Source organism: Pristis pectinata, chromosome 19 (assembly GCF_009764475.1).
Source record: "Pristis pectinata isolate sPriPec2 chromosome 19, sPriPec2.1.pri, whole genome shotgun sequence".
Lineage (NCBI taxonomy): Eukaryota > Metazoa > Chordata > Chondrichthyes > Rhinopristiformes > Pristidae > Pristis > Pristis pectinata.
Genome location: NC_067423.1, coordinates 44,124,348 through 44,149,829, shown reverse-complemented (window position 1 = coordinate 44,149,829; position 25,482 = coordinate 44,124,348). Strand labels below are relative to the sequence as shown.

At 49.7% G+C, this 25,482-nt stretch overlaps 1 protein-coding gene and 1 non-coding gene across 13 annotated transcripts; both read right to left on the bottom strand.

Moving 5' to 3' along the window:
* Window positions 1-573: 573 nt before the first annotated feature.
* Window positions 574-25,482, bottom strand: LOC127580467 (tigger transposable element-derived protein 1-like). 12 transcript variants are annotated; one of them, XM_052033989.1, is made up of 3 exons: window positions 16,134-16,601; window positions 10,265-11,574; window positions 574-1,198 (listed from the first exon to the last, which is right to left on the bottom strand). In XM_052033989.1, the coding sequence occupies exon 2, from the start codon at window positions 11,503-11,505 to the stop codon at window positions 10,312-10,314; it is 1,194 nt and encodes a 397-aa protein (XP_051889949.1). In that variant the 5' UTR covers window positions 11,506-11,574; window positions 16,134-16,601; the 3' UTR covers window positions 574-1,198; window positions 10,265-10,311. The 12 variants fall into 12 exon arrangements, with proteins under 12 accessions (XP_051889949.1, XP_051889950.1, XP_051889948.1 ...); XM_052033990.1 differs by having other exon boundaries at window positions 574-1,191; XM_052033988.1 differs by having other exon boundaries at window positions 574-1,016.
* trnav-cac (transfer RNA valine (anticodon CAC)) lies at window positions 18,176-18,248 on the bottom strand. Its single transcript has one exon. It is a non-coding gene; the product is annotated as a tRNA-Val (tRNA).

Sequence of the window (25,482 nt, the reverse complement as noted above, 5' to 3'; positions counted from 1 at the left end):
CATCTCCAGGTATTTATGATCAGTAAAATAATACGGGTCGCCGCCCGACCCCGCGGAGTGCAAGAGGCAGAACAATCCGGATTTTCTCAGGAACAGTGCAGGATTCCCGTTGTCTGATGCAGCCGCTGCCGGCGGAGAGCTGCCATTCCCCGCAGCAGCTGGACCTGGGAGGCACTGCACGAAACCTTCCCCCGTTGAATCGCACATTGTAAGTGAAGATGCGTTCCAAAGGGGTGCCTTGTTTCTCCACAAAATATTAACAACCCACGTATCAATGGAGACACACACACACTTCTAAACGCATATTAAATATAAGATATAAGATATCTTTGTTAATCACATGTACATCCATACACACAGTGAAATACAGTGGCATGCAAAAGTTTGGGCACCCCTGGTCAAAATTTCTGTTACTGTGACTGGCTGAGCGAGTAAAAGATGACCTGATTTCCAGAAGGCATAAACTTAAAGATGACACATTTCTTTAATATTTTAAGCAAGATTTCTTTTTTATTTCCATCTTTTACAGTTTCAAAATACAAAAAAAGGAAAAGGTCCCGAAACAAAAGTTTGGGCACCCTGCATTGTCAGTACTTAGTAACACCCCCATTGGCAAGTATCACAGCTTGTAAATGCTTTCTGCAGCCAGCTACGAGTCTTTCAATTGTTGTTTGGGGAATTTTCACCCATTCTTCCTTGCAAAAGGCTTCTAGTTCTGTGAGATTCTTGGGCCGTCTTGCATGCACTGCTCTTTTGAGGTCCATCCACAGATTTTCGATGATGTTTAGGTTGGGGGATTGTGAGGGCCATTACAAAACCTTCAGCTTGTGCCTCTTTATGTAGTCCATTGTGGATTTTGAGGTGTGTTTAGGATCATTATCCTGTTGTAGAAGTCATCCTCTTTTCATCTTCAGCTTTTTTTTTCACAGACGGTGTGATCTTTGCTTCCAGAATTTGCTGGTATTTAATTGAATTAATTCTTCCCTCTACCAGTGAAATGTTCCCCGTGCCACTGGCTGCAACACAAGCCCAAACCATGATTAATCCACCCCCGGACTTAACAGTTGGGGAGATGTTCTTTTCATGAAGTTCTGCACCCTTTTTTCTCCAAACTTTCCTGCGTCCTCACCAGAAAATCAGAAGTTTGCAAAGGAACATCTAAACAAGCCTGATGCATTTCAGAAACAAGTCCTGTGGACTGATGAAGTTAAAATAGAACTTTTTGGCTGCAATGAGCAGAAGTATGTGCACACATCCACATTCACAGGAAAATATATGTCACAAACCAGCAACAAAAGAAACACACTGAGCATGATTCAGTGTTAAAAACTATTTTATTAATCACTACTTATGATAATACGTAAAATAAAGTAAAATGTTAGTATGTTAGAATTCAAAAATGTTAAACCTCGAACGTTAACCCCAAAACTAAACTCTTCGTGTGTGTGTGTGTGACAAAGTCCAAAACTCCCAGTTCCTGAATGGTTCTTAAAGTTCAGTTCCGCAAGCCATAAGGTGAAACATGAGCAAGGGCTTCTTCAACAACCACCGTTGTCTGAAGATAAGATGTAGATGTAGAAAAAACATAGAGAGAGTACATACGAAATCCAATTGTTCCATGATGGAACCCAAACGACACTTCAGTGTTTACTCGGTAGTGACTTCCTCACCCCGAAAAGCAACCGAACCGTGGTCGTCCACACACAACTACCTGTTTCCTTCTACAGGTCAGCAACAAAGTGAACTCCACCGGATTACTTCCAACTTCCATACATGGATTTCAGTGGCAAACACAGTTATTGTTTCTCATCCATCGATAGAGAAAACAAGCAGGCTGGTGTCTCTCTCCCTTCTCTCTCTCTCTCCTTCTTCTTCTTCGAACTTCTTCAACAACGTCATTACGTCCTTTATCTTCTATTGACGTAAGCACGCCCCACACACACATACACACACACTCTCTATCTTAAAGGGACTTTCACTGAGTCCGTAACACCTCCCACCTAAAAAAAAAATTTTTTTTTTCTCCTTCTAGCGTTCGGGACAGCGGCGAGTGACTGCGCAGGCGCGTGACGTCACCCGGAAGCGCGCGGGGCGATTTAAAAAGTCGAAGGTTCGCCTTCAAGTTTTCTTTCCAGCGACGAGAGAGCGGAGATTGCCGGAAAATAACGAGGTTTTTTTTTCTCCTTCTAGCGTTCGGGACAGTGGCGAGTGACTGCGCAGGCGCGTGACGTCACCCGGAAGCGCGCGGGCGATTTAAAAAGCAGACGAGCATATCTAGCGGGCAGCGTCGGAGCGGGCAGCTGAGTGTGAGGGAGCAGAGTGGGTTCGGCTTTGGCTCAACGGGCTTCGGCGAGAGCGGGAAAGAGGCGAGATTATAGAGAGGGGTGAGTTATTAGTTTAGTTTAGTTTAGTTTAGTGTTGAGCTCAGTGATATTCAGCAGTATGCATCTGGGATTAGTGTTGTGTTTGGAGTGTCAGATGTGGGGCCCCTGGGAGACGACCAGACTCCCTGATAACTACATCTGCGCGAAGTGCACCGAGATGCGGCTCCTCAAGGAACGGATTGAGAGTCTGGAGCAGCAGCTGGATGACCTTCGTTTGGTTAGGGAGAGCGAGCAGGAGATAGATAGGAGTTATAAAGATTATGTAGACAGCACCTCAGTGGCAGTCCCCCTCAAAAACCGATATCTCATTTTAGATTCGGTTGGAGAGGATGACTTCATAGAGGAAGACCTCAGCAGCCAGGACCTTGGCACCGTGTCTGATACTGTGGTCCAGCAGAGGAAGAGACATGCAGTGGTTATTGGGGATTCGATAGTAAGGGGTACGGATAGGAGATTCTGCGATAGCGATAATGAGTCTCGGATGGTGTGTTGCCTCCCTGGTGCCAGGGTACGGGATATCACAGACCGTGTCGAGAATATTCTGAGGGGGGAGGGTGAGCAGCCAGAAATCTTGTACATGTAGGTACCAATGATGTAGGTAGGAAAAGAGAAGAGGTCCTGAAGGAGGAATACAAGGCATTAGGGAGAAGGTTGAAAAGTAGGACCTCAAGGGTAGTAATCTCAGGACTACTACCCGTGTTGCGTATCAATGACAGGAAGAATAGAAAGCTCTGGCAGTTAAATGCGTGGCTGAGTGACTGGTGCAAGGGGCAGGGCTTCAGATTCTTGGATACCTGGGACCTTTTTTGGGGGAGGCAAGACCTATTTGCTAAGGATGGGTTGCATCTAAACTCCAAAGGGTCCAATATCCTGGCGGGAATGTTTAATTTAGTTGTAGGGGAGGGTTTAAACTGATCTGGCAGGGGGATGGTAACCAGGATGCTAGGTTACAAGATGCTAAGGTGAGGGAGAAAGTGTATAGAAACGAATCCATTGAGGATGGCAAGAATGACAGGCAGGTGATAAGTCAGGATAATTTACTGAATAATAGAAGTACAACAAATCCGGATGTTAGGATACAGAATGTTAGGGTCGGGGATGAGGATGTTCGGATACCGAATGTTAGGATAGGGGATGAGGTCTACACGAACATGTCTAAGATAGTAGGTAGCGAAGATAGTAAGAAGGATGGACAGGTAGAAAGTCAGGATATCTGCTGATCATAGAGGTACAATAAAATCAATAGCAGATACCAGTCTAAACATACTATATTTAAATGCACGTAGCATCAGGAATAAAGTAGATGACCTAGTGGCACAACTACAGGTTAATAAATATGACATCGTTGCAATCACTGAGTCGTGGCTTCATGATGGATGTGATTGGGAACTGAATGTCAAGGGGTATACAGTATATAGGAAGGATAGGAGGGTAGGCAGAGGGGGAGGTGTGGCCATGATGGTTAGTAGCGATATAAAATCAATAGAAAGGAAGGACATTGGTCAGAGGAGGTGGAATCCTTATGGGTGGAGCTGAGAAATAGCAAGGGTAAAAGAACAATAATAGCAGTCATATATAGGCCCCCGAACAGCAGTCAGGAAGTGGACCATAAGTTGCAGATTGAGATAGAAAAAGCGTGTCAGAGTGACAATGTGAAGATAATTATGGGGGATTTTAACATGAAGGTGGACTGGGAAATGCAGCAAGGTGGTAGTACTCAGGAGAGTGAGTTTGTGAAATGTCTAAGGGATGTTTTTCTGGAGCAACTTATTGAGGAGCCCACCAGGGGATCGGCTGTTTTGGATTGGGTGCTGTGTAGTGAACCCGAGGTGATTAGGGAACTAAAGGTAAAGGAACCACTGGGAACAAGTGATCACAATATGATTGAGTTTAGTTTCAAGTTTGAGAAGGAGAAGCTGATAACTGGTGTATCGATATTCAGTGGAATAAGGGAAATTACAAAGGTATGAGAGATGAGTTGGCCCAAATTGATTGGAGGAGTAAGTTAGCTGAAGGGACGGCAGAGGAAAAATGGAAGAAATTTCTACAGGAAATAAGGACAATGCAGGACAGATATATTCCAAGAAAAAAGAAGGTTTTGAATGGAAAAAAGGCACAGATGTGGATAACGAGGGAGGTAAAGGATAAAATAAAAGCAAAAGGGGCGGCGTACAAAGTAGCAAAAATTAGTGGGAAAACAGAAGATTGGAATGATTTTAAAAATCTGCAGAGAGAAACTAAGAAGGTCATTAGGAAAGCAAAGATGAGTTACGAAAGGAAGCTGGCGGACAACATTCGGAAGGATTCTAAGAGTTTTTTTTAAATACATAAGGAATAAAAGAGAGACACGGGTTGACATAGGACCAATTGATAACGGTGCAGGAGGTATTATAATGGATGATAGTGAGATGGCAAGGGAATTGAATGAATATTTTGCATCGGTCTTCACCGTGGAGGACATAAGCAATGTGCCCGTTAGTCAGGAGTCTCACGAATTGGAGCTGAGTTCAATTGAGATTAATAGGGAGAAGGTGCTTGGAAAACTAAAGGGGCTTAAGGCTGATAAGTCTCCCGGACCGGATGAGGTGCATCCCCGGGTTCTGAAGGAGGTGGCTGTGGAGATAGCGGAGGCGTTGGCGATTATTTTTCAGGAATCGATAGATTCTGGCATGGTTCCGGAGGACTGGAGGGTAGCGAATGTAGTTCCGTTGTATAAGAAAGGTGGGAGGCAGCACAAAGGCAATTACAGACCTATTAGTCTGACGTCAGTGGTGGGAAAATTATTGGAGTCTATCCTCAAGGAGGAGGTTACCGAATACCTAGAGGCGCAAGGCAAGATAGGACCTAGTCAACATGGTTTTGTGAAGGGGAGGTCCTGTCTGACCAACCTATTGGAGTTTTTTGAAGAAATCACAGGTAGGGTGGATAAGGGAGAGGCGGTAGATGTTGTGTATTTAGACTTTCAAAAGGCCTTCGATAAGGTGCCTCACAAGAGACTGATTAATAAGATGAGAGGTCATGGAATTATGGGCAGGGTAGCAAAATGGGTGGAGAATTGGCTGGTTGGCAGGAAGCAAAGGGTGGAAATAAAAGGATCTCGTTCTGGTTGGTTACCGGTTACTAGTGGTGTGCCGCAAGGGTCGGTGTTGGGGCCTCTCCTTTTTACCTTGTACATCAATGATTTGGATGATGGAATAAATGGTTGTGTGGCTAAGTTTGCGGATGACACCAAGATAAGTGGAGGAGTAGGGAGCATAGAGGAAATAGAAAGAATGCAGAGGGACCTAGACAGTTTAGGAGAATGGGCAAGGAAATGGCAGATGAGATACAATGTTGAGAAATGTGCAGTTGTACACTTTGGAAGTAGAAATAAGCGGGTAGATTATTATCTAGAAGGAGAGAAGATTGATAGTGCGGTAGTACAAAGGGACTTGGGGGTACTCGTACAAGATACCTTAAAAGTTAACCACCAGGTTGGATCGGTGGTTAAGAAAGCGAATGCTATGTTGGCATTCATCTCGAGAGGTATAGTGTATAAAAGTAAGGAAGTGTTGATGAGGCTCTACGGGGCGCTAGTGAGGCCTCATTTGGAATACTGTGCGCAGTTTTGGGCCCCGCATCTTAGGAAGGATGTGCTGACGTTGGAGAGGGTTCAGAGGAGATTTACGAGAATGATTCCAGGAATGAAAGGGCTTAAGTATGATGAGCGTTTGTCGGCTCTTGGACTGTACTCGCTGGAGTACAGAAGGATGAGAGGGGACCTCGTAGCGACATTTAAAATGTTGACAGGTAAGGATAGAGTAGATGTGGCTAGGCTGTTTCCCTTGGTGGGCGTGTCCAGGACCAGAGGGCACAATCTTAGAATTAGAGGGTACAGTTTCAAGACAGAGATGAGGAGAAGTTTCTTTACCCAGAGGGTGGTGAAATTGTGGAACTCCTTGCCACGCACAGCAGTGGAGGCCAGATCAGTGGGGGTATTCAAGGAGGAGATAGACAGATATCTAAATAGTCAGGGTATCAAGGGATATGGGGATAAGGCTGGCAAATGGGATTAGAATAGTTTTTTTTTTTCTCTCTCTTTTTTCCCACCCCATTTCTTTTTCCCTTTTCCTTGGAGCAGACTCGATGGGCCGAATGGCCTGCTTCTGCTCCCTTATCTTGTGATCTTGTGATATCAGAAACAAGAAACATTCTCACCGGCAGTGGAAAACACACAGCAATATGGAGACAGACAAATATGGACAGAGGCAAGCACTTACAGACATCGAGGCAGGACTGCAAAGAGACAGAGACAGGAACAAACACACGGACAGATGCAGAAACATAGAGAAGCAATGCAGGAATGCACAGATAGAAGCAGGGACACTAACAGACCTCGGCAAGTAGCCGCTTGAATGGTTACTTCTCATCTCCGTTCCTTGTGCAGAAGGACATTTTATTTGGAGAATCTGGGAAAGGCATGAGTGGAACTCTGGTACGAATCACCATCGAGAGGAGAAGGTGATTGATGTCCCAGAGCGATGAAGGTCCCAGAAGCCTGAACCTCGCAGGCTTGCTGAGATGTATCCCAGCCTGCTGTGGGAGGCGGGGAGGGGTCTGTGGGCTCTGACAGAAATGCTCACACTGTCTTTGAGCTGTTACACTGAGTGAAAAGTATCCAGGAGCTGGGGCAGTGACACTCACAGGCAGCTGCACACACACACACACAAAGGCAGGTAGATGTACACTCACAGACAGGAGCAATGACAATCACAGAGGCTGATGCCACAAAACAGAGACAGCCAGAGGGAAATCCAAATGCACATTGGAAGAAAAAATTTCAGATGCAGCTGTACTCAATGTCAGAGCAGTTTCACTTAAAGACGGGGTTAGGGGACTCAGAAACATGTGCACACTCACTAGGGACAGGGGGCAGGGACACTCGGGGACAGAGGAGGGACACTCGGGGACAGGGGTGGTGGACACACGATTCCTCACTCTCTGGGATGAACACACACATAGGCAAATGCAGGAACACTCACAGAGGGGCAGGAACACTCGAAACGGGGTGAGGACACTCACAGACAGTGCTGGGTATTGATATAAATGAGACATACTCCACACTCACAAACACACACACACCATGACAGTGACAGACACACTTAAATACTGAGACAGGCACACTGGATGGACAACACTCATACAGATATTGACACAGATCTGTGCAAAGAGGTGGAAAGAGAAGACACACTCTCAGGCTTAGACACTCACAGGCAAGTGACGGCACTTGCAACAGGGCGACTGGCACACACACAGGCAGGGAGCAGCACACATCAACCAGCAGGAACATGTAAGCAGATACTGAGGGAGGCACACTGTCAGGAAGAGGTGGACGTATACATAGAGGGTAGACAGAAACATTCACAGACAAGCTCAGGTGCACTCAGGTAACATGGTGGGTCCGTGGAGCTCCAGAGATCGCACACCAGCAGGGATATGTGCTCAGTGTGGGGATAGATTGATAGATAGACAGATAGAGAGTACAGAGAGAGAGAGACTTCCAGGGTTGCCCACAAAGACAGGTGAATGCGTAAACAAACAGGATGATTGGTAAACTCACAGGCAGGTGAACACACACACACAGACCAGCAGACCCACAGACACAGAGGCATTGAGGCAGACACCCCGTCCGATAGAGTGATTCAGCAATGAGAAAAGTCTGAATAGCCTGGTGTATGTCCTTGGAGAGAGGTGACTGAAGGGAAGTCTGAGAGCAATGAACAAAACTGTGAGGGCAGAAACAGCAAACAGACATTTCACGTTGGCAAACGTGTCAGAAAGAATTTTCCTCTGGATTAAGGTCAGGGGTAGGAAGTTGAGAGGGATTCTGGCGAGGATGCACTTTCCACCAGACAGTGTTGGGAATCTGCCAAGCACAGAGTGAGGGGGTGGTGGAGGCAGCTACTCCCACATCACTGAAGTCAGTAGAACAGTAACTGAAACACCTAGCACAGAAGGCAGTGAGTCAAGCACTGGAAACTGGCATCACTGCAGAATAATTGAGAACCTGCAGAACACGGTCACTGTGAGGGCCAGAGCCAGTGAAAAACGTACAAATGAGACAGGCATACTCACAGACAGAGGCAGGGGCACTCACAGACCAAGGCAGGAACCACTCAGACACAAAGTTGAAGGTAATTTATTAAGAAAGTGACAGGGACACTCTCAAGTGGGCATGCACAGAGCTAGAGTAGTGAAACAGAGAGGTAGGCCCAATGACAGAGAATGAGAAGTAGTGGCAGGGCACACAGGCAGAGAGACAGACACACTCACATACAGAGGCAGAGACTGTCGCAGACAGTTGGAATATACCCAGACCGAGGCAAGAACACTCACAGACACATCAGGAACTCTCTCAAACAGGGGCAGGAACACGCACTGACAGAGACAGGAAGGCCCAGCTCCGAGAGAGAGATTTCCTGTGTGAGAGTGATAGGGAGGCAACGACAAGAACACACTGACAGACAGAGGCAGGGGCACATGGACAGAGGCAGACAAAATCAGAGACAGAGGCTGACACAAAGACAGTGTCAGCCACAGTAACAGCCAGTGACAGACACACTCACTGACAGATCCAGGCTCATTCAATGACAGAAGCAGTTACACTCAGTGACAGGAGCACTTGAGAGATTGGGCCGGGATACTCACAATCAGGTGCCTGCAGACACAAAGAGGAATATGCACATTAACAGAGAGTAGCGGCATACTCCCAGACAGAGACATCTTCATTCACACACAGACAGCCAACAAGAACTGAAAACACAATCACGCACAGTCGTAGAGAGAGGAAGGCACACACAATTTCAGAGGCAGCTGCACTCAGTGACAGAGGGTGGCCCACTTAAAGTCAGGACCCAGGAAGAGAAATGCATGCAGGAACCCTCACAGACAAGGGCAGAGCCAGGGACACGCAGAGACAAAGGCTGAGATACTCAGACACACGCACTGATGAACGATGAACACTGGTAAATGTAGTCCATGGAATCAATTGACAAAACAGGCAGATACTGAGAGACAGAGGCAGGAATGTCTGTTTTCCCAGGCTCAAACACGTCAAAGCGACACACACCAAATGAATGAACCTTTACCTGCATGAGAGACAGAGAGACAGAGAGACAGAGAGACAGAGAGACAGAGAGACAGAGAGACAGAGAGACAGAGAGACAGAGAGACAGAGAGACAGAGAGACAGAGATTCCATGGACAGTCTGGAAACACTCTTAATGAGAAATTTTGTTTCAATATTGGAGCAGGAGTGGGTCAGTCACACTGCAGTGTCAGTGGGTGAGTCACACCAGTATCAGGTTTTGACAGAGCAATAAGCGTTTACCTCCAGTGTCTGGCAGTTATCGTACTGTGGTCAGTACCGTGTTGTGGCCGCAGCAGCTTTGGTTCAAATCCAAGCCACGGCAGGCCGCAGTTTATACACATGACTTTCAGCAGCCCCCAAAATTCAGGGTCCTCCTTTTGCTAAATTTCCAGCTGCCAGTTCTCTCAGGGGATTGATTTGCTCTGTCACCACCAGCTTTCCCCTGGACACACTGCCACTCGCACTAATGTACGTGGAAGCTGTAGCTCACCCCGAGTTACGGAGTGTTTACGTTGCTAGATAACCGTCTGAATTGCAGTTTCCCGCAACAGGAAACCTTCCCTCATTAAATCCCGTGTTATAAGTGGAGATGAGTTCCCACGGGATGTTTTAATCTCAGCACAGTAACAATAATAACGCACATATCAGACGGTACCTGCATGTTTAGACACATATAAAATTTAGGTGAGATACTTCAAAAATATTCAGAAACACCACACAGAATTGATACAGAAAATTCCCGAAGTACTCACCAGGGATGTTGTGGAGCATTGCATGATGTGACCGTGGTGGAGCGGAGTTACATGGGGGGAGAGGAAGGCTCTGTTTTGCAGACGAGAGAAGCATTGAGAGCTGTTTGTTTCCGGCGCATCTTCTCCTTGTACATTTCCCTGTAACAGCCCATGGCATCATGCAGTAATTGTCCAACCTTTAGACTACGTTCTCGGCTTGGATCATTGGCACTGAGGATATCCACAACCTGGTCGATGTGTGATAAGGCCACAGACAGGTGGTTTGTCGTTAGCTGAAGCGGAGTGGCTGGAGTTTCTGTAACGTCCACCTCTTCTGACGCTCGCTCTCGCTCCAACAACATGAGATCTTCATTGGACAAATCTTCATCATGTGAATCCAGCAGCTGAATCACATCTTCCTCCACAATGTCTTCAAACCCAGCCTCGTTTGCTAGTGCCACAATGTCTCTGATAACTTTCTCTGCAGGTTCTGCTGCTGGAACGTCTGTGAAGTCGTTGATACACCCTGGCCATATGTTTTGCCAAACACCATTCATTGCAGGTAATTTTACTTCACCCCAGGACTCGGCAATGTTCTCGATGCCATTCATGATGTTAAAGAGTTTCCAAAATTCCCGAACTGTTGGTTTCCCTTCTCCATCAGCTGCATCAACCAGTTGCTTCAAAGTTCTTCGTAAATAAAACATCTTGAAATTTGTCATGACACCTTGATGCATTGGTTGAAATAAGGCTGCTGTTTTCTTGGGCAAGTACTCAACTCTCACGGTTTTGGAAAGATCGTTTAAATTCAGTGGGTGGTTTGGTGAATTATCGAGAATGAGCAATGCTTTGTTGGCAATGCCACGTTTGGCACAGTACCTTTCCACAGCAGGACAGAAGTAGTTGGTGAACCAGTCATGAAAAATAGTCACAGTCATCCAGACCTTCCTGTGTGAGCGCCAGATCACTGGCAAGTGAGGTTTCGCATAACCCTCGAGAGCTCTGGGATTCTCAGAGCTGTAGACTAGAAGGGGCTTTAACTTAAAATCACCGGTAGCATTGCCTCCCAGAAGCAGCATCAGACGATCTTTGGATGGTTGAAAGCCTGGTGCAGATTTCTCTTCTTCTGAAATGAATGTCCTGTCAGGCATCCGTTTCCAAAAAAGACCCGTTTCTGCAACGTTAAATACCTGTTCTGGCAGGTATCCGCCCTCGTCAATGATTTTCTTCAGTACACTGGGATAATTCAGCGCTACTTCCATATCCACACTGCCAGCTTCACCACACTCTCACTGACACTGAAGGAGGATTCCGATGAGCACCTGCAACATCTGGCAGAGAAGGGTCTGGGTCAGGTGGTGAAACATTGGATTGTGTCGATCAGCACTGAAGGAGAGCAAGGCAGACTGAGTGGAATGTTCTGTTTATCTGTTGGCTGAGGTTTCAACAATGGCACCCCCAGGCAGACCAGAATTATCCACAGACTGAAGCAAGTGCACCCGCAGACAGGGGCAGGTAGCAGTGTGGAGGGAACCTGAGAAGGACACAGTTTTCACCCAGACAGTGTTTGGAATCTGCTGAGCAGAGCCCGAGGGGGTGGGGGAGGCAGGTGTTCACACAGCATTGTGGAAGTAGTTCAATAAGAACTGAAACATCTGGCATAGAAGGCAATGAGTGAAGAGCTGGAAACTGGCATCAGTGTAGAACAGCTGATAACCAGAAGGATACAGCAGGAAAGGCCCATTGTCAGCTTTCTGCACTGAGCCAGAAATACATGCAGTTGAGGCAGGTACACTCACGGACAGAGACAGAAGCACTCACAAACAGAGTCAGGAACACGAACAGACAGATACAGATTCATGCACAGTGGTAATCAGACACATGCAGGCAGGTACATGGGACAGACAGAGGGTCACAAAGAGAGAGGGAAAGAGAGAGAGAGAAGGAGAGATGGAGAAATGGGGAGAGAGAGAAAAACAGTGGAGAGAGAGCGACAGACAGGAATTCACCCCCCCCACCCCACACACACACACACACACACACACACAGAATTGTATAAAGCAAGCTGTCAGTTGATTAAGATCAGGGGCGGTGGTGTCGAGGGAACCTGAGAGGGAAACATATTTTCACCCTAACAGTGTTTGGGATCTGCCAAGCACAGCCCGAGGAGTTGTTGGAGGCAGGTAGTCACACGTCATTGTAGAAGTAATGAGATCAGGGCCTGAAACATCTGGCAGAGAGGCAATCCGTTTAGCACTGGAAAATGGCATCGGGGCAGAATAGTTGATAACCAGCAGGACACAATGACTAGATAGATCTATTATTAGCCGCCTGGAACCAAGACACAACACACAGAGCCAGAAATGCACACAGGCAAGGCAGGGACATCCACTGACAGGGGCAGGGACACGCACCGACAGGGGCAGGGACTCTCACTAGCAATTATGTTGGTGAACACACAATGTGACAGGTTGTGCACCTGTGACACTGCTGCAGGTAAGTTTCCCTCCTGTGCACACATGTACTTGTGGAAGATGGATGTCTGCACAATGGCAGTGGAAGGGAAGCAAAGTCAGGAGCACACAGATAGAGAGGTACACACACTCACAGAGAGAGGCAGAGACTCTCACCGACAGGGGCAGGGTCACCCGCAGACAGGGGCAGGGTCACCCGCAGACAGGGGCAGGGTCACCCGCAGACAGGGGCAGGGAGCAGTGTGGAGGGAACCTGAGAAGGACACATTTTTCACCCGGACAGTGTTTGAAATCTGCCAAGCAGAGCCTGAGGGGGTGGGGGAGGCAGGTGTTCACACAGCATTGTGGAAGTAATTAAATAAGAATTGAAAAATCTGGCATAGAAGGCAATGAGTGAAGAGCTGGAAACTGGCATCAGTGTAGAACAGCTGGTAACCAGAAAGATACAGCAGGAAAGGCCCATTGTCAGCTTTCTGGGATGATGATTCAATAACACACTGAGCCAGAAATACATACAGTTCAGGCAGGTACACTCACGGACAGAGACAGAAGCACTCACAAATAGAGTCAGGAACACAAACAGACAGATACAGGTTCATGCACAGTGGTAATCAGACACATGCAGGCAGGTACACGGGACAGACAGAGGGTCAGAAAGTGGAAGAGAGGGAAAGAGAGAGAGAGGGGGGAGAGATGGAGAAATGGGGAGAGAGTAAAACAGTGGAGAGAGATAAACAGGGAGAGAGAGCGACAGACAGGAATTCACACACACAAATATACAGGCATACGCACACACACGCGCGCACAAATACACACAAACACGCACACACTCAGAGAAGTGTATAAAACAAGCTGTCAGTTGATTAAGATCAGGGGCGGAGGTGTCGAGGAACCTGCGGAGGAAACATATTTTCACCCTGAAAGTGTTCGCGATCTGCCAAGCACAGCCCGAGCAGTTGTTGGAGGCAGGTAGTCCCACGTTATTGTAGAAGTAATGAGATCAGGGCCTGAAACATCTGGCAGAGAGGCAATCAGTTAAGCACTGGAAAATGGCATCGGGGCAGAGGAGTTGAGAACCAGCAGGACACAATCACTGGAAAGATCTATTATCAGCTGCCTGGAAACAAGACACAATAACACACAGAGCCAGAAATGCACACAGACAGAGGCAGGTACACTCACAGACAGAGGCAGGGACACTCTCTGACAGAGGCAGGGACACTCTCTCAGTCAAATTACTATTAAAGGGAGGAGGTGTTTGATGACACGGCAGGTTCATGCACAGGTGGGCACAGGAGAGAGAGGGGCAGGCAGATACGGGCAAACACAAAGGGACAGTCAGATACATGATTAGACAGGAGCAAGGTCACAGACAGAGAAGCAGGTGCTCCTGCAGCAATGAGTTCAGTGCTGATGACACTTTCTTGTGTATGCTGCTTAAATGTGCCTGTGATGCTGCTGCAAAAGTGAGGTTTTAGACAGAAGCTCTGACACAGACATGTATTCCGGCCTGTAACAATGAACCCAACTTTGACACTGAGAACGACTTTGAACATCTGCCAAAGAAGGTGCAGGGAGAGTGCGGGAAATGGGATGTGTGTCGTTCGTAATTGATGGACAGTGACATACAGAGGGGAGAAGAGCCTAGAGACGGAAAGAGAGAAAAACATTGTGACAAGGGCGGCACACGCAGATGCGGGGACACACACAGACAGAGAAAATCATGCACAGGCAACCACGAGAGAGGGTGCGAGAAAGTCAGGTAGGCAGACACAGGCACACAACTTCTTGGACAAATATACACAAAGTCAGGGTCAGAGGAAGCACCCCACAGACAGAGGCAGGTGCACTCACACTCAGATACACAGACATAATTGCAAACCATGGCAGTCACAAATAAATTCAGAAACTGGCACTCTCAGTTGCAGAGGTGGAGAATTTAAAGGCAGGGTCATGCCGTCTCAGAGAAACATTCAGGAATATTCAGGCAGCTGCAGATGCAGACACTGTCAGGGGCAGGCAGTGCTCCACACAGAGATAGAGACATCATAGGAGGGGTGCAAGGACACTCACTGATAGAGGCGGGGGCTCTCACTGACAATGTTGTGGTGAACACACAATGTGACAGGCTGTGCACCTGTGACACTGCTGCAGGTAAGTTTCCCTCCTGTGCACACATGTACTTGTGGAAGATGGATGTCTGCATAATGGCAGCGGAAGGGAAGCAGCGTTAGGGGCACACAGATAGAGAGGTACACACACTCATAGAGAGAGGCAGGGATGCTCCAAGACAGTGCCAGGGACACTCACTGACAGAGGCAGGGACACTCACTGACTGACGGTGGGGGGGGGGGGGACACTCACAGACAGAGGTGGAGACACTCACACAGAGGCAGGGTCACTCAAGAGACGGAGTGAGGAACCCACAGACAGCACCAGGTACACATGCAAATGACATGGACAGACAGACACACACACACGAACAGTGGCAGGTATACTTGGACAGGAATGGTAGTGGACAGGTATGTTCGTGTAGCAGTTAGCGGAACTCTTTACAGCGCCAGTGACCTGGGTTCAATTCCGTACACTGTCTGTAAGGAGTTTGTACGTTCTCCCCGTGTCTGCGTGGGTTTCCTCCGGGTGCTCCAGTTTCCTCCCACATTCCAAAGACATACGGGTTAGGAAGTTGTGGGCATGCTATGTTGGTGCTGGAAGCGTGGCGACACTTGCGGGCTGCCTCCAGAACACTCTATACAAAAGATGCATTTCACTGTGTGTTTGGATGTACATGTGACTAATAAAGATCTCATCATCATCTTAAAGACTGAGTCGGGCACAGGTGGACAAGGCCGGGTGCATTTAAAAAGCAGGTTCACACATTCAGAGACTAACACAGATCCACACACACAGGCAGAGAGAGGAGGGAGAGAGTCAATGGCTTGTCCACATAGTCACTCAGTCCTGCACACTAAGTCAGGTGAAGGAATTCACAAAGAGGGTGACTGGTGCACAGGCAGGGAAAAGCACACACACACACCAGAAGGCACACATACACAACGACTGGGGTCGGCAGACAATCAGAACGAGGTGGACCAACACATACAAGTATACAGTCTCAGTCACAGACCAGCAAAGACAGAGACGGGAGCACTCACAAACGAAGCAGGATCACAAACAAACTGATGCGGATTCATGCACTGTGGTAATCAGACACACGGAGCAGGGTACACGGGAGAGACAGGTAGACTGACGAGAGAGAGAGAGCATCACATACAATAGATGGGACAAGGAGACTCGCAGACAGAGACAAGTGTGTCAGGGGCAGGAACACACATTACAAAAGGGAGCGGACTCACCGACAAGCTGGAAAACGTTTTGAGCCAGGCGCTCTCAAAGAATGAATCAAGTCCACTCACCAGCAGTGCAGACACGCACGGATACAGGGTCAGGTAAACACAGGCAGACTCACAGGCAGAGGCCGGAAACACACAGAGACCGGAGTCCTTCCGGGCAGCGCGGGGGCTGGCATGCATCTTGGACACGAATGGCAAAGGTTTAAGTTGAAGAACATTACGATTAAGCTGACGTGAAATTTAATAAAAAGGCGCCACAGCGGAGTGAGACAAACAAAGGCAGGAACCACAGGCAGGGTTTGGTCACTCTCAGCCGGAGACAGGAACTCTCACGGAATGAGGCAGGTCCACTGAAAGACAAAGGCCGTCTCTCACACACAGATCGAGGCGGGCACACTCACGTCAGGGGCCGTCTCACACACATCCAGAGGCTTCACACAGGCCGGCAGAGGCAGCTGCACTCACAACAGAGGCAGGAACACACACCGAAAGGCAGCAGAGGAACTGTGTATCCAACGACCGCTCATTGCAACCTGCGCGCTCCCGTCTGCAGATTTGCGCGTCCACTGACCAGCGATGCACCCTGGGAAGTGTAGTCCAGGGAGGAGATTGGAAGGACAGGCAGATTCTGAGAGACGGAGGCAAGAATGCCTGTTTTCACCAGCTCACAGATCTCAAAGCGACACATACACAAGGCAGGAACCTGCATCCGGGAGAGGGGATCGATAGTGGGGGGAGGGGGAGGGAGAGAGATATGTTGGTGTAATGTTAGGACATCAGTAGGTGGTTCACACCGGGATCAGAGGGTTTGACAGTGCAGGAAGCGCACAGGGTAAGTGTGAGGTCCTGACCGTCTGGTAGTTATGGTTCTTCGTACTTTGCGTTGTGGCCGCAGCAACCTCGGTTCGAATCCGAGTCACGGCAAACCGTGGTTTATATATTACACCTTCAGCAGTTCCTGTGGATGCAGCCTTGTCGTTTTGTTGAATTTCACCCACCGCTTCTCCCAGGGATTGCGTTTCCTGTCACCACCAGATTTCCCCTGGACACACCCCACACAGTAATCCACATGGAACCAGTCGGTCCATTTCGAGCTGAACCTTCCCGACAGAGCAACAGGCGCAGGAATGTAAACGGGCTCTCGGTGTATTTATCATCAAGAAAACAACACGGATCGCCGCCCGGGCCCGCGGACTGCAAGAGGCAGAACCCGCCGGACTGCCTCAGCGACAGCGCAGGATCCCCGCTCTCTGATGCAGCCACTGCCGGCGGAGAGCTGCCGGTCCCCGCAGCAGCCGTGCCTGGGAGCACCGTGCCGCTGGCATTCCTTACTGAACGGGTCAATGCCGGTGCCGCTCCGAACACCTGAGAGTAAGAGACAGAGAGGGAAGCGGAGCAGAAAAGAGTGTGCGGGACACAACATGGTGGGCCGAAGGGCCTGTACTCTGCCTTACTGTTCTATGGTAGAACGACAGGAAGCGAGAGAGCGAGAGAGCGAGAAAGAAAGGGGGGGGGGGGTGAAGGTAGATGGAGAGACGGGACTTTGCCTGTGAGAGAAAGACTGGAAGGTGACGAAAAACAGAATCAACTGGAGGGCGATCAGGCCGTTCGGCCCTTCGAGCTCCCTTCTCCATTCAACAACATTTTGTTTGGTCGATTTCAAGACAATTTCCTGTCTTTTCTCTTGTTCCCTGATTCCTTCAGTTTTCAGAATTCGAACAATCTCATCTCGGTATTAAACGCAGCCATTGACCGAGTCTTCACAGCTGTCGCCTGGGAGAATTCATCCTAATCGAGATATTTCTCCTTCCTTCAGTCCTGAAGAACTGTTTCCTTCAGAAGGTGAGAGAATAAAAGATGTAGCGGGGGACAAACAGACCAGGAGTGAAGGAGTTCACAGGGGACATGGTGTGTGTGTGTGAGAGAGAGAGAGAGAGAGCGCGCAAACATGACGGAGGTAATGTGGTTTCACAGCAGAAATGCAGAATTTAAGGAATAAGGTGTTCCTGACTTCAGAGCAAAATATCCTAGCCGCTGTTTTCAAGGCGACTGGGAGCGGCAAGAAGACGCACTCGCCTTGCAACCTGGAGCAGGATCCAAAATCATGTTCCTGCCCAGGATCGAACTGGGGACCTTTCGCGTGTGAGGCGAACGTGATAACCGCTACACTACAGAAACCACGCCGACCTCAGTCACCATGTACATAGGAAATGGAATCGGTAGGACGTTGACAATAAAACAGAGGGAGGGAGGTCAGTGAAGCCGGTCTGTTCTGGGAGGAAGCAGAAGCCGGGGAAAGGTCCTAACGTGTTTCTACCGGTGTCGGACAGTGACCGTCAGACCAACATGTTTACAGTCACACCACCGAATCCGTCCTTGGTGCTGACGGCGCCATGAAGGAGCCGATCAGAGCAGCGACACACACACGGAATATTGTCAGCGGGACGTGGGAGTCAGTTTAAGCACAAGATGCCAGCGGCTGAAGTTCTGGAAGCCGGGCCTGTGAAAGGTAAACAGCCGCCACCCTGTGAACCAAAGCTCCGAGTGTCAGTGCAAATAAAGTAGAGAGAAAATATATTGTTTATACAATGGCAGATGCTGGAAAACTAAACTACACGTTATCTCCGTTTTCACCACCTCCACATCTCAGAGCACCCGGAGTGTCTGAGCCAGAAGTTCTCGCAGCTCATGGAACAGATTGCGGAGCTGAAGTGCTGAAGGTTTCCAATCCTCAATGAAGAAATTCTTTCAGGGGAACGTGAGTTTTTGGGAGATTCGGACAACCCGATTTAAAGACCGTGATTTAAAGAGTCGTTGGTGGACGGGAGGCGGCTCACCGTGAGCTGCCGACGGGAGGCGGCTCACCCTCGGCGGTCCCTGTCTCCAAGCTCTCAGTCTCTGCCCGTCGCTTCCACCATTGTGAACTACAATTCCCAGAGTGCAACAGCAGCCGAACACTGCGCCTGCGCACCAGTCGTCCCCGGAGCGGAAGGATCGGCGGTGTGCGGTCTCCAGTGTGAGCCGCCCCCAACCCGCGGGGAGCGAAGCGGCGCCTCGGAGCGCGGGGAGCAGCAGCCCCGGGGTCCTCCCTCCCGTCCCCGCCGCCCCGCCCCGGGGTCCTCCCCCCTCCCGTCCCCCGCCTCCCCGGGGTCCTCCCCCCCTCCGGTCCCCCGCCTCCCCGGGGTCCTCCCTCCCGTCCCCCGCCTCCCCGGGGTCCTTCCCCCACCCCCCCCCCCCGTCCCCGCCTCCCCGGGGTCCTTCCCCCACCCCCCCCCGTCCCCGCCTCCCCGGGGTCCTCCCCCCACCCCCCCCCCCGTCCCCGCCTCCCCGGGGTCCTCCCCCCACCCCCCCCCCCCCGTCCCCGCCTCCCCGGGGTCCTCCCTCCACCCCCCCCCCCCCGTCCCCGCCTCCCCGGGGTCCTCCCTCCACCCCCCCCCCCGTCCCCGCCTCCCCGGGGTCCTCCCTCCACCCCCCCCCCCGTCCCCGCCTCCCCGGGGTCCTCCCTCCCGGTCCCAACCCCCGAGCGCCGCCGTTACGGCTCTCGATCGGCGAATTCGGGCTACTCAACGGCCGTCTCCCGGGGCAACTGTCTGTCATGTGACGTCAGGATCAAACCCCGCCCCTGGCCTGCCGGCTGATGGGACATGCGCACTGAGTCGGCCGCTTGCTGCAGGAAAACGCGGCAGCGGGATTCCCACGTGTGCTGGAGCGGCGCACAAAGCGGCGAATGAACAGGGAGACAGCGGATGGGGTGGAGCGGATCGCAGAGGCGGACACACACTGAGAGGGCGAGGCCCGCACCCACACAGGCAGATGTAGGTGGCGGCTTCACTGAGTACTTCTCACCTGCATTCACTGCTGAGAAGGACAATGTAGCTGAACTGTTCACGGAAGGCGCGGAGGAGTTCTCGGTCAAATTACCATTAACGAGGAGGTGTTTGATGACAGGGCAGGTTCATGCACAGACAGAGGCAAACCTGCACAGGTGGGCACAGGAGAGAGAGGGGCAGGCAGATCCAGGCAAACACAAAGGGACGGTCAGATACATGATTAGACGGGAGCAAGGTCACAGAGAAGCAGGTGCTCCTGCAGCAATGAGTTCGGTGTTGATGACACTTTCTTTCAAATGTGCCTGTGATGCTGCTGCAAGTGAGGTTTTAGACAGAAGCTCTGACACAGACATGTATTCCGGCCTGTAACAATGAACCCAACTTTGACACTGAGAACGACTTTGAACATCTGAAAGAGAAAACTGCAGGGAGAGTGCGGGAAATGGGATGTGTGTCGTTCGTAACTGATAGACAGTGACATATAGAGGGGAGAAGAGCCTAGAGACGGAGAGAGAGAAACACATTGTGACAAAGGCGGCACACGCAGATGCGGGGACACACACAGACAGAGAAAATCATGCACAGGCAACCACGAGAGAGGGTGCGAGAAAGTCAGGTAGGCAGACACAGGCACACACAACTTCTTGGACAAATATACACAAAGTCAGGGTCAGAGGAAGCACCCCACAGACAGAGGCAGGGGCATTCACACACAGATGGACATACATAATTACAAACCATGCAGGCAGAAACAAGTTCAGAGGCCGGCATTCTCAGTGTCAGAGGTGGAGCACTTGAAGGCAGGGTCACACGCACTGAAAAACATTCAGGAATATTCAGGCAGCTGCAGAATCAGACACAGTCAGAGGCAGGCAGAACTCCAGACATTGACAGGCACACCACAAGTGAGAGGCAGGGAGACTCACTGACAGAGTCAGGGACACTGACTGACACATCAGGTGCACTCACGGACAGAGGCAGGGGCACTCACTGATAGAGAAAATCATGCACAGGCAGACACGAGAAAGGGAGAGAGAGAAAGGCAGGCAGACACGGGCAAACACAATTTGAGGGACAAGTATAAACAGAGTCAGGTGCAGGGGAAGCACCCCACAGACAGAGGCGGGTGCACTTACACACAGATGGACAGACATAATTGCAAACCATGGCAGTCACAAATAAATTCAGAAACTGGCACTTTCAGTTGCAGAGGTGGAGAATTTAAAGGCAAGGTCACGCCGTCTCAGAGAAACATTCAGTAATATTCAGGCAGCTGCAGATGCAGACACCGTCAGAGGCAGGCAGTGCTCCACACACAGACGGAGACACCATAGGAGAGGTGCAGGAATACTGAATGGCAGAGACAGGGACACACAGATACAGAGGCAGGGGCACTCAGTGAGAAAGGCTGGGACACTCAGTGAGAGAGGCTGGGACACTCAGAGAGGTAGAGACACTCACTGACAGGGGCAGGGTCACTCACTGACAGGGGCATTCACTGAGGGGGCAGGGACACACTGACAAGGGCAGGAACACTCACTGACAGAGGCAGGGACACTCACTGACAGGGACATTCACTGAGGGGGCAGGGACACTCACTGACAGGGGCAGGGACACTCACTGACAGAGGCAGGGACATTCACAGACGGAGACTGGGACACTCACTGACAGGGGCTGGGACACTCACTGACAAGGGCAGGCAGAGGTAGGGACAGTCAAAGGCAGTCAGTAATATTCACCTCAACAGGCACAGCACAAGATAGAGGCTTCACACTCACTGACACTGTTCGGAACAATCAAATATAGAAACTAGTCAATGCACAGATGGGAAAAGGCTCACAAACACACACGGGCAGGTATTGCATTCAGAGAGGTATCCACACCCTTCAGTCAGTTCACAGACAGCGAGAGCAGGAAAACACAGAGAGGCCAGTGTAGCGGGAGGGTGAGAGGCAGAAACACAACACATTGAAACACAGTTGCACACATGCGCACGCGCACACACACAATCACATGTACACAATCAGAGACTAATGTGCACACACATACAATCACAGACACAGGTGCGTAGACACACACAATCACAGACATGGGTACTGACATACACAATCACAGACACAGGTACACACACAATTACAGACATGGGTACACACACACACACACAATCACAGACACAGGTGCACACACACACACAATCACAGACACAGGTACACACACACAATCACATACATGGGTACACACACAGACACAGGTGCACACACAATCACAGACACAGGTACACACATACACAATCACAGACACAGGTACACACGCACAATTACAGACACAGGTGCACATGGTCACAATCAGAGACCAATGTGCACACGTACACAATCACAGACACAGATGCGCACATGTACAAAAACGCAGACACAGGTATACACACACACACACACACACACACACAGTGACAGACACAGGTGCACACATCAAATCACAGACCCAGCTACACCCAGAAGAAAATGAAGGCACACCTTCAAACAAAGAAACATTTTCACCCACAAGCTGGCAAACATATTGAGGCTGGTACAGCCATTGACTGAGGCATGTCCACACACAGGCAGTGGAACACGCACACACATATGGAGACAGGCAAACACATGGGGAAAGAAAGGCAGGGAGACCCACGGAGGCAGGGATGCAGAAAGACAGACAGAAATAGGAACAAACACAGACAGATGCAGGAAATTCCATTGAGAAATACAGGTAAAACTGGTGAAAGAAGCAGGGACATGGCTGGACAGAGGCAGGTGATCACTTCATTGAACACTTCTCAGCTGTATTCACTGAGGTGAAGGATGTTGTGGTTGGTGAATCCAGGGAAGGGGAAAGTGGAATTCAAGCACAAAGTACTGCCACACAGGTGGAGGTGTTAGATGTTCCAGAGGGATTAAAGGTGAATAAATATCCCAGGATTGATGAGCTGGATCCCAGGCTGCTGTGAGATGCATGGGAGGGGATTGCCAGGGTCTGACAGAAATGCTCAAATCGTCTCTGAAAAAGTGCCAAATGACTGTGGGACATCAAATGTGGTGGTTTTATTCAAGAAGGGCAGCAAGAATAAACGAGGTCATCGCAGGCTGCTGAGTGTTACATCAGTGGTCGGAAAGGAATTGGAAAACGTTTGATGGACAGGCTGAATCTTCATCTGCACAGACAGTAATGCTCAGGGATAGTCTGCATGGTTTTGATCAGGTAAAACCCAGTCCAACCAATTTGTTTAATTTTTGAAGAGTTAATCAGCTGTGTTGACAAGGATAATGTGTTTCCTCTACTTGGCAAGTAATTGGTTGAGGCCGTGGATGAGGTTTTACATGGGAGAGTGGTTTACAAGTTGAGGAGGGGTCATGGAATCCATGGTAATTTGTCAATTTTCTTGAAAAGCAGACCTGGTGAATGTTGGCAGAAGGTGAGGGTGAGGGTCATGTCATGTGTGGAAGTGTGTGGTCCATGTTTCACAGGGGAATCTGTGCTGGGCCCTTGATGCCTGTGACAGGCAGTTATGACCTGGAGTTCAACCTGGCAGGAATGATTCAGTTCACAGATGGCATGAAAGTTGATGGTGTTGGTGACGAGGGGAAGGTTGTTTTATGCTCAAGAAAATAAAAGAGCTGGGTTGTCAGATGCAGGAGGCAGGAACATGCACAGATAGGGGACAAGAACACACAGGGCGGGAGGCAGGAACACTCGCAGGCAGGAGACAAGACCACTGAGGGCTGGAGGCAGGAACACTCGGAGACAACAGGAGATGCAGTTGCTCAGAGGCAGGAGCAACTGCAGAGAGACAGACACATGAGCAGATAGGCACAGTATGCTCAGAGACAAAGGCAAGAGCACTCACAGGTAGGGTCAGGTCCACAAATATACAGAGACTGGTGCACAAGTATACAGAGGGTTACATAGAACATAGAACAGTACAGCACAGGAACAGGCCCTTCAGCCCACCATGTCTGTGCCAGACACAATGCCAAATTAAACTTATCTCATCTGCTTGCACATGGTCCATATCCCTCCATTCTCTGCATATTCAGGTACCTGGTTATGGGTGAATAGAAAAAGGGACAGGCACACTGTCAAGCTGGTGAGCACACAGTTACAGTGGGGAAACAGAGAGCTGGGCAGAGTGACAGAGAGAAAGAGAAGCAATGGCAGGACCACACAGAGAGAGCCAGGTCCACTCACAGGCAGTGCTGGTTTCACTTCCAAATAACACACATATGCACATGGACACACTCAGTGCATGTGCACTGATAACCTGAGAGAGGCAACTGAATGGACAGAGTCAGTTGCACTCACATTTTACGGCAGGGTAGCACCCATCGAGAGACTGACCTGGAACCACACACACAGGCAGAGGGAAGAGAGAGGCTTGCACACTCACAGCCAGGTGCAGGCATTCACAAATAGTGTGCCTGTTACACACACTAACAGGGCAAATTACACACTGACAGAAAGGCACACACATGGAGACAGAGGCAGGTACATGGTCTAAAAGAGTTGGACATAACCAGAGAATAGAAACACTCACAGGCAGGAGCAGGTGTCATCAGTGAAGTGGGACGTAAATAGACAGATGTGCAAGAGCAAGAGAATGAAAGAGAGAGAATGTGTGAAAGAGAGAGAGATGCAGGAACAGATGGAGAGAGGGACAGGTACACTCAAAGACCAGACAGTCATGCACAGGAACAGAGGCAAGTCCACACTCACACAGACAACAAGCACAGGTAGGTGCATGGAGAGAGAGAGATGCAGGCACAAACATTTTCAGAGGTAGGTGCACTCACTGTCAGCGACTGTCACTCCATCAGCATGGTCAGACAGGGAGGACATGCAGGGAAACTCACACACAACTGCAGTGCACCCACTGTGAAAGGCCGGAACACATACATACAGACAGGCACACTGGCAGGTAGAGTCAGGGACCTTCATACACTGTGCAACAACACTGTGAGAGGCAGTTGACCCACATATAGAGACTGACGTACTGACAGAGACAGTCACACTGACAGACAGGTGGTAACAATCATAAAAAGAGGCAAGCACGATATCAGCCAGAATCAGGCTTACGACGTGATGGTTTATTCTAATACAGAAGTAGTTGCACTCAGTGAAAGATACACACACACAGGGGTAGGTGAATGCACACACAAAGTACACTTACAGACGGGAGGAAGCACACTCATGGACAGAAGCAGATACCCTCACACAGATTCAGCCAGGGAGGACTGCAAACACAGCACAGCAAGGGGAGAGGCAGGCACAAATAATCCAGAGGGAGCTGCCCTCGGTGCCAGAGGCTGTTCCACTTCAAGACAAGGTCAGGGAACTCAGAAACACATGCAGACAGACACTCCCTGAAAGGCAGCACAGGAATTGCGTGTTGAGCATCTGATCATTGGTCCCCACAGGAAGGCACTGGGAATTGTAGTTCAAGGTGGAGTTGGAAGGGACAGGCGACACTGTGAGACTGGAGACGAGAATAGCTCAATTTTCACAAACTCACCCATCCCAAAGCGGCATACAGCCAATGGAGGAATCTTTCC

Excerpts from the sequence above, each read along its gene's own strand:
- LOC127580467 (XM_052033987.1), bottom strand. The coding sequence starts at position 11,505 with ATGGAAGTAGCGCTGAATTATCCCAGTGTACTGAAGAAAATCATTGAC.